The 10,012-nt window shown below is 39.4% G+C and overlaps 1 protein-coding gene across 1 annotated transcript; it reads right to left on the bottom strand.

The window, feature by feature from the left end:
- Positions 1-432: 432 nt before the first annotated feature.
- Positions 433-9,086, bottom strand: LOC115577058 (CD209 antigen-like protein C). Its single transcript, XM_030409853.1, has 6 exons — positions 8,893-9,086; positions 7,568-7,696; positions 5,168-5,344; positions 4,862-5,043; positions 4,169-4,284; positions 433-1,638 (listed from the first exon to the last, which is right to left on the bottom strand). Exons 1-6 carry the CDS (start codon positions 8,990-8,992, stop codon positions 1,458-1,460), a joined length of 885 nt encoding a protein of 294 aa, XP_030265713.1. The 5' UTR covers positions 8,993-9,086; the 3' UTR covers positions 433-1,457.
- Positions 9,087-10,012: the final 926 nt, after the last annotated feature.

Here is a 10,012-nt window from a genome sequence, read left to right as displayed (position 1 = left end):
GCGGCTCCTGATCTACATGGTGTTCAATAATGTCCGGATAATTTTTTTTGCCGAACATTAAGAGGTCACAGAAATAAAACCATAAAAAACACACAGTGAACAGCGATTGCAAAACCACGCCTTTGGAGAATAAAACTTCAAGTATGTTTCTGCAAAACCACAGAAAAGGTGAAACTTTCCTTCATGTTGCATGTTTAGGTTTGTTTAGGCTGAATTTTCTATTTCTCTCTTGTCACACAAACACTTTGTTCACACTCTGTTCGGGTTCAGGCACTAAAAAAACATCAAAGTTTGACGCAAATGTTCTCCAGGTGTCATTAAAAATATCCAGTGTTGTGACTTACTTACATACTGTCTTGTAATGATAAAAAGCGACTTTAAGTAAAAAATCTTTCATGAAATGTAAAGAAAATGACGAACGACACACTGAGATACAAAACAATCATCTTTATATATTAACAAGATTCACAGGACATCAAGTATTGGATTTATGTTGAATCAAACTCAAACTGATCACACGTTACAATAATCACACACACACACACAATTAACATCGTCACACTCCCATTATGTATAATCAATAACAATCTTACACCATTCATTGATAAAAAGCCTGTTCAACATGTTGAAAAAAATAAATCAAAACATTAATAGTATCATAAGAATATGATATTATTCACGTGGCTGGACGCAGTTTGACTGTCGGACCAGGACTATAAAACACATTCAGTCACATGAAGTCATTAAAGCTCCACAGTCGTCCTCCAAGACTTCAGAAAGGGACTCAGCCAAGGTCATAAAGTGGAACAACTAACGAATGAATGAATTAAACTCATTTCTATTAGAGGGGAAGAGGATCCAGCTGCACCAGCTGTTAGTTCCTCCTGAGTTTCACTGTGTTTTCTTAAATCAGGCTTCAGTGTCGACACTTGAGTCGCGTCTTAAACTCACTGACGTTAAATTAGTTGCAAAGAATTATCTGTAGTGCAAACGAATATGTCGCTAAACAGAATATCAATGTAGAATTACAAGCTGTATAATACAGGGGTCCTACATGCACTTTAAAGTGTTATATCGAGTTTTTTTTAAGAGCTGAAACTAAGTAAGTTAGTCCCATAATAACCTCTTTAAACGCTGATTTTTATTATTCTATTAGAGGGAAATTATAGATGTGTTAAAGGATTAAAGTTGTCTGATGAGCTGATAAAGACAACAGCACAGTAACTGCTGCAGTGTGTTCAGCTCTTCGCACTTTAAACCAATTTTAAGACACTTTTAGCCGTCCGTGTGATATTTACCGTCCATGCATCTAACACTCCACGCATTAATTTCAGGGAAAATGTCTCTAATGTTCATCCTGCAAAAAAGATGAACCTCAATATCTGATTTTTTTAAAAATGAGGTGGCGTATGTGGAGACAAATATCTGCCTCAGTTTGTTAACTCTGCTTCACTTCCTCAGTGTGGCATGGCGGTGCTGGTGCCGGGGCCGACCTCTTTCTCGCAGATATAGCGCCAGTTCATGCTGCAGGGGGCGTCGTACCAACTCCGGATGGCCACTCGCTCCATCACGCGTGTTTTCACGATGTAGCCGCAGTCCTCGTTGATGTGGTTGTTGGGCTCGCCGACCTCCCAAAAGCTACGGTCAGAAGAGAGAAGCAACTCGTCAGTATACCTGGTGGTTGTGCTGTTGTTCGGGTGCTCGAGGGGTTTTGATCGTCTACATAATCAACAAGCTTTCCTCCACACGCAGCAACGAAAGCAGATAATGTAGCTTGGAGGGAGAAAGCAGAGTGTGTGAATTAAGTCTTGCAGCAATTTCTAAGAAAGATAATCGATCTTTAAGCCATTCTCAGGTTGTTGAATACCAACAGCTTAGTTTCAGGTGATCATACAATAATAAAAACATAAATATGAATATTTCCTGCTACGAGATCCTTTTTAATCCTGTGTAATTTAAGCAGGCAGTGTCCAAAACAACAAATACACACTAACGCCGCTACTTTCGACACAAGAGATAAACATGAAAGTTGCAGACGGTGTAAAAACTTGTTTGAATCACTCGGAGTCAGCTGAGCAGAGCTGGCCGGGCCGGGATATTAAGAAACATGCCAGCAGGAAAAGAGGAAGGGGGAGGAATGTTTGGAGACAAAAGAGGAATGATTAACAGGGTTAGTCATCAGCAAGTATTCTCAAAATGAGGAAGAGAAATCAGATGGTTATCGGAAAAGCTGTCGAGTTGGCAAGAAGATGGGAAATACACTGGAAAACAAGACGAGGACGAATGACTGTAATGTGACAGACTGTGACATGTTTCTGTAGTCGACCCAGTGAATCTCTGTGAGCAGCCAGAGAGAACGTGGAAGATAAATAAGAAAGTTTGTGTTTTAAAGCTTCGCACAGTTTCCTTTTTGGATCTGACACGTTTGTTATGCACCAGAGGTCAGAGGTCAGAGGTCAGAGCTCGGGCTCACCTGCAGAGCGGCGCCCTGCAGCAGCTCTTACATAACGCTGCTCAGAGCTGCTGTTAGCAGGCGGACATGAGCCTGACCTCCCTCCAGCTGTTAGTTCACATCTGGAACGTCTAGAGCCTTTAACTCTTAAGTGACTTCCCCATTCATTGTTGCTGTACTGAATGGGACGAGAGTCAGTCGTCATGTTCTTCTTCCTCCATGCTTATGGAAAGTCACGTGAAGTTTCGTAGTCCAAAAAACATTTCTGGAGCTTCACAACAAAACAGCGTTACGGCAAAACAGCTGGACAGCTGAAGTTAATCATCTCCCAGCAGATGATGCAACGTAATCTAACTCTCCAGAAGCTCCAAACTGATTTGAAAAGATGTTTTTTTTAACACCCTTTTTAAAGCTGCTGAGCTAAACTTCTAGAGGCTCTAGAGCCATTTTATTGTAATGTTTTGTATTTTTTGTCCCCACCTACTTGAGTTGAAGCTCCAGAAATGTTTTACAGACTGCAAAACTTCACAGACTTTCCATCAACATGGTGGTGGTGGATTAAAAACAACAGCATTTTTGGTCTCTGGGAATTTTAGCTCCTTTTTCGGGTTGTGCAACCTAAAATAACGGATGACTTTCGAGTCATTTGCCTCGTCTACTTCCCCCTTTTCCCTCCGCCGTCTGCGTCCTCTCTCTGTCCACCTGACTCGCTTAATTTGGCCCAAACGACCGTCACTGTTTAGCAGCCAGGCCAGAACACCAGCCAAAGTCTGCAGGTATGCAAGAGGTCAATGTTCAACAGAGGTAAAACGGTCATTCTGTGTGTGTGTTTGTGTGTGTGTGTGTGTTTGTCCCAGTGTTTGTGTGCTTGTCCCAGTGTGTGTGTGTTTGTGTGTGTGTCACAGACAGTCTGGAGCCGGAGGAGTCACAGTTCAGGCACAAATCAGAACTCGACATCGTCCACACGCCTGTTTCAACTTTCTGCGACATGGTCATGTGTTTCATATCAAACACTGACTGGTGTGCCACATTCTTGTAGTGGTGGGAAGTAATGAAGTGTAAATACTTTGTGAATGTAGAGAAGATTTTTCAGGTACAGCATTAACTTTATTTAAGACACAGATAAATGAACTTTCTCCTTCTCACGTTTTCAAAACAGACTTGTTACTTCAGTTTGATGCATTTTAGGGGATTATGGATGATTGTTATGTCCCAGCATCACCAGACTGATGTGGACCTATCAGAGCGCATCACGCACGGCAGACGCAGCGAGACGAGACAAAGACGTAAAAGATGTAAGAAGACGTAAGCAGACAGAGAGGGAGACTGGAATGTGGAGAAAAGGCGTGTTAGTGTCTCGTATCTGCAGAAGTTTCTGATTTTCTCTCTTTGTTGCTGCTCGGGACGCTTTACCAACCCAACATGTGTCTATTTGACGTCCTGGGAATGAGACTCAACAATCAACTGTCTTTGTGGTGCGTTCAGGAACAGCTGGGACAAATCCTACTGATTCTACCTTTAACTTTAATAGTCTTTGAATTCTATTAATATGACGTGAGCTTCAGTTAGCTTTGACCACAAATGTCCTTCAGAGGGAGACTTTTTAGATAGAATTACTTTAATGATCCCAGACTGGGAAATTATTTAATTTGTATTTATTTATTTATTTTTTTATTTTATTTATTATTTAGTAATTATTTTTACTCTGATACTTACCCTCCGACCAGCGAGGTGCCATCAACCCATTTCCAGTGATCCTCTGTTTGCTCGTCAGAGATCCCAATCCAGAAGGCGTTCCAGTGGCCTCTGGGAAGGAGCCCCCACACAAATGTCTGCCAAGAAACAAGTGAAATGTTTTAATATACCAAAGGAGAGACATCTCAATGCCTGACATCCCAAGCCCTATCAGCAGACAGCATGATGATGACAGCAAGCCCAAACTGTGTTCAATGATTATGATTTTTAGGAAAAATTAACGCTGGTGAAAACAATATTATTAGTATTATTATCTTATTATCCTGTTGGTGCTTCAAAAACTATTAAAGTAGAGCACCAAGATATGGATTAATCCGCCACTGAAAATAGTCCCCAACAAATGCACTATTTCTCCATGTTTGAGTAATGTTTCATAAAAACTACGGGGACCAAGTGTCAGGAAAATACCAAAAAACAATCAAACTATATATTTCTAAGTTGTGTTTAAAGATTTATGTCTTCAATAGGAACCAATGGGTATGTATGAAAAAATGCACGTTTCAGTGTATAAATCTGAATTTCTAAAATAAATAAATTAGTAGAAACCTTTTGAAAAGGATTAAGTGGCTCTACTTTATAAAACACCTTCTGCAGGAGATTCACTCAATTAAACTTCAACTGACACAAAATGTGTTGAGCAGCCATCGACTGTACCTGCTCCTCGGCCGTGAGGATGATGGCCAGGTGACCTCCCTGGCTCTCGCAGTACGACTTGCTCTCCGCCCAATCCCGGGTGACTCTGGAGACGTAGTAGCAGCTGCTGTTGAAGAGATACCAGTCCACGGGGCAGGAGATGGCGGGTGTCGCCTTTGTGGTCAGTTTGATCACCTCGGGAGCTGATGAACCGGAGAGACATTCAAATACCAAAGCAAACAGTACAGTCTTGTCTGCATAAACTTTTACTTGTCTGTATTTACATCTTTCATTCAGATGGATGACAGTAAGTGCTACACACTCTACCTTTAGTGGCACTCTTGGCTGCCAGTTTCTCCTGCAGCTCGTCTTTCTCTTTCTGCAGCTGCTTTTTCTCCTCCTGCAGTTTGCTGATGGAGGCGACCAGAGCCGACACATTTTTGTCCTGCGTCTGCTTCTGAATCTCTGAGGTCTCTTCACCGCCACCCTGAGATTTGTTCTTATCTGCAGAACAAATGAAGGATGGACTCATAACTTAATGGACACAGCAGAAGTGATTTAAAAGGATTTTTGAAGAACACCGTGGGAAAACGATATCAAGAGTAGGAACCTTCAGAATCTGACTGAACACGACACTGATGTGTCTTTGTCACTTGTGCTTTCATTTTTATGTGTGTGATGAATTATTGTGTTATGATATTGATAGTATTGGCATCCAAAAATACGCATTGTTCAGGTAATAATAGGTTATTGTGCTGCTGTATCAAAGTCCAGATCCTCGAGGTTGAGCCTGTAAAATGGTATTTTAGCCAATGATGTTGCTCAGTGGTTTAGCTGCATTGTGGGTAATGTAGGTGGCAGGTATTAAAAAAGAAAGAAGAACATGTGGAATGAAAAAAGTGATATTTTTGGTTCTGCTGCATTGATTTCGATCATTTGTTTTTAAACTGTAGCCTACATTACCCACAATGCAACATACTTATTTTCCCCACATTCATTGGCAATCCAAGACCTGGAAGCGCACCTAAATGTGTAAAACTGAACTAAACAGAAACTTGACATAAATATGAATGCTAAATCCTGTTAATCAAATGTATTTCCTCTTTGTTTAAGTTGTTTTGAACAGGTTGTGACAGAAACACCAGACAGAATAAAACGTTGGCAAGTCTTCTATAAAATGCAGTCTATAATAATAATGCCCCTTTTTGCTCTAATTGTCACCACAAACTGAACAACAACACATCTGAACTGCATAATCCTATTACACTTTTCCCCTGAAAATAGTTAGAACTCTTAAGGAGTGATAATTATCCATACATTCATTGTCACAAAGCTGAGAATGTTAGTTATCACATTTACAGACTGCACACTTTCACTACTTTGGCTAACAAACCTATTCAAAAGCAGAAGCAGCCTCCTGAATGTGTGACTGTTTCCATACACACACACACACATCTGCTGAATATCTTTAAGATCATGGAAAACTATTGGCCAACAATCCTTAAACGTCAGTGTGGCAAAGGTCAAACCGCTGCTTCCTCTTTTATTCTGCACAATCAGCAATTTTAAATTCACTGCTTCTGCCTTAATATTGTCAGTGTGCACCAGTCACATGTATTTTAGTTTGCCTGATGTACAAAGAACATCGTTCACTATATATTATTCAATATACGTATTATTACGGTGTAACTTTTTGGCAGCTTTTCCTACACATTCACAAAAAAAAATACATCAAATCATGCAGAATTAGTGTGGAATAACTTTTGGTAGCGATCTGACAAACCTTTTTTTGCAAAGGTTGCAAAACATGGGAAAAAATTTACCAAAAGATATAATGGGAAGTCGTTGTGAAATGAGCTCAAACCAACCCCTCTTTGGAGCCTTGTTGTCTAAACATTCCTCAACATAGAAATTAGATTTAAAGTTTCAATAAGTCAGATGAGTTGGAACTTCACTTGCACAAATGCACATTTTGATAGCTTCTACAGTTTTGGGAAATTTTCAGCCTGTGGGCGACATCAAATCTGAGATTATTTCTCTGAATCTTGATTTGGATCCCAAAACTTTCACTCCACACGCATAATTTATACACCAGATCCATAGAAAATGTTGTTTGTATTTTGCATTGAAGCAAACAGACTTTCACTTTTGGCTGTATGGGCTTTCAAAACGACAAGAGCACCACCAACTTTGACACCAGGTATAATGTTAATTTGGAGCCAAAATATCTCTACAGAAATGAGCGCACAAATTAAATAATATACATTTTTACACTTCACAATTCGGACAGAGCTCTTTCTATTGGAATCTAGTGCTTCTTCTATTCTATATTTGAGATTTTGCTTTTATTTTTGGTTAATATTTTTGATGAATGTTTGATTTTTTTATTTGAAGTTGTCATTTTTTTCAGTAGCTTCCAGCTCCTGTGACTCATTCACCCAAAAACTCAGAAATCCCACATTTTCTACTCTTAACTTTTATTCAGACGTCAAACAAGTCACAAGACTTCAAACTATGAAACTTGTGTTCAGCTTTTAAAATCATATATGTATATTTTATATATTTTACAAATAAATATGTCAATATTGTGATAATGGAGTGAACGTAAAGATGAAACATACTTCTTAGACTTTAAATTGAACAAATCATTTTGAAATTCAAACAAGACTAAACATGTGTCAGACAACTTCTGCATTCTTTAGACCAGTTTGCAGTCCGTGTACTCACTTTGCGCAGCGACGGCGATGATGGAGATCAACAGGATGGCGCACAGTGTCGCCAGGCAGATGGTGGCGAGGCGGTAGATCCCGGGTCCACTCGGCCTGGGTATCACTCTGACTGGGGAGACTGGGTGAGCTGAAGGTCACAAGAAAGAAAGGTTGTTAAGTAAAAAAAAATAAATAAATCTTGTTTACTAGATTTATCATAACTCAGTGGCCATGTTGCATTGTGGGTAATGAAGACGCTAAGATTTGAAAAGCAGTCTACTGATTTGATTCAGTCCCATTGGACTCATGAGCACTTCATCAAAATCGATACAGCAGAACCAGAGATATTCCCTTTTCTTACTCCACATGTTCCAAAATGTGGTACCAACATTACCCACAATGCAACTGGAGGCAGTTTACATACAGTGTACTGCAGAGCCACAAAAGACAGATATTCAGGAGGACTACCAAGGTCTACCTTTTAAAAAAGACTCAGACACAATCTAAGGGTAGATAATCTATCCAAAAAAATGTGTAATAATTGAAAAACAAAACAAAAACTTCCTAATATAGCCCTGTCACCACTGTAAAAGGTGAAAAACATTCATGCTGATTAATCATGTGTTTGTCAAACAGAAGCTTTTATCCGTGGAGGAATCTCGTCTGCTCTGTTCAGACTTGTTAACAAAAAACAACATGTCGGAGCAGTTCTAGGATGTGGGAAATGTGGCTGCACTACAATTATCAAACTAAACATGCAGCAGTGAAGGAAATGACTTTAATTGGTCTGAAGCCGTCACAGAGATTTGTTCCCACACTGACTCGAGTGGTTGTTGTCAGTCTGTCAGGTTCAGGATTAACTGACTCCCAGGAGATTCAGTGGCAGACTGACTCAGTTTTGGTTATGATGAATGGTTTGAATTCCTGCCATTAACCAATTGTCAGATTTAATCAACACATCAGGCATTTTTAAAAGACAAACCAGACACTTTTTATGAACATATTAAGACCTGACACTGTCCTTTTGGCCTTTCACACATTGCATAACTCCTGAAAGTCTTCTACTGCTCTTGATTCAGAGATTTTACAAATTCATGTGCTAAAAACATGTAATCTGCCTGAGGACTAATACTTAATATATAATATATATAATTTAGTATACAGTAAAATATATTCATTACTGCTGCCATGGTTACATCATGTTTTTTTTAGTTAGCGTTCAGGTTCAAATCAATAAGAGAGAAAAGACCTGAAGAAGCTCCTCCAATCTCATCCTGGGAGAAAATCAATGACACAGCTGTTAGATTAATGAAGGTTGTTATCATTTCTATGCTGAGTTCTTACCACTGGGTCCAACATCTGGCCTGTGGTTGAGATCATCATATGGACTGTCGTCTATGAGTTTGGAGTACATCCCCTCACAGGCTGCGTTGGTGGTCGACATCTGAGCGGTGGGATAACCAAAAAAATTTCAGTGAAAGTGGGAAACAACGTCTATGACAACTTCTGCTCTCCTCTGCCTGTTTATAAAGTCTGAAGTCTAAACTGGGGCGAAGCAGCTCACATTAAGGAGGGGGCTTCCTGTTACTACTTTCAAAATAAAGTCTGCACACTCAGAAGGCAAAGCAAGTTTATTTGTACAGCACAATTCAGGCACAAGGCGACTCAAAGTGCTTTACAGTCGTGTGAAAATTACATTAAAAGACATTAAAATGTGCATTTAAGATATGTTAAAAACATGTAGGAAGACATCAAGAAACAAAACATCAAAACAAGTTCAGAAATAGGAAAGTAGGCTAAAATAAAAGTTGTTTAAAAGAGACAAGACTAAAGAATAAAAGTCATGGTGCAGCTCAAAGCCAGTGAAAGGCAGAGGCAAACAGAAAGGTCTTCAGCCTCAAGGTCAGAGTTGTAGCGGACCTGCAGTTTTCTGGGAGTTTGATCTAGATGTGAGGTGCAAAACAAAATAACGCTGCTCCTCCATGTTTAGTTTTGACTCCAGGGACTGAAAACAGACCTGAACCTGACGACCTCAGAGGTCTGGATGGTTCAGAACATAGCAGCAAAATCAGAAACCAGAAACCAATCAGGGCTTTTTAAATTAGGAGCAGGTTTTTGAAATCTATTCTTTGAAATTTCAACAACAACAACTTGTCAGATTGTTAAAAGCCTTCATCATAAGGCCAATGATGATCAACAAATAAAGCACTGATATAAATTAAAGGTAACTCCAGCAGTTAAATAAATGAATTGTGGTAAGAGTACAATATTATCCTTGGAAATTCAGTTAAGTAAATGTTGTGAGTAGGTTCAGGTTCCTCAAAATTATATTCAAGGGCAGAACTGATTTATTTATCTTATAATATCAAAAACAACATGTCTAATTAGATTTAATGGGCTTTTACTGCCAATTTTGTGTGATGAGATCTGAATACCAATATGCTTGAACAGTAGTTTTATTCGT

This window comes from Sparus aurata, chromosome 3 (genome assembly GCF_900880675.1).
Source record: "Sparus aurata chromosome 3, fSpaAur1.1, whole genome shotgun sequence".
In the NCBI taxonomy this organism is placed as follows: Eukaryota; Metazoa; Chordata; class Actinopteri; order Spariformes; family Sparidae; genus Sparus; species Sparus aurata.
This window is presented reverse-complemented; position numbering and strand designations above follow the sequence as displayed.

Bases quoted from the DNA above. Each gene is read 5' to 3' on its own strand.
- LOC115577058 (XM_030409853.1), bottom strand. From the start codon at position 8,992: ATGTCGACCACCAACGCAGCCTGTGAGGGGATGTACTCCAAACTCATA. The intron at 5,345-7,567 runs GTGAGTACACGG...TTTGTTCTGCAG, and splicing joins CATCGCCGTCGCTGCGCAAA to ATAAGAACAAATCTCAGGGT. The intron at 1,639-4,168 runs GTAAGTATCAGA...TTCTGACCGTAG, and splicing joins GGCACCTCGCTGGTCGGAGG to CTTTTGGGAGGTCGGCGAGC.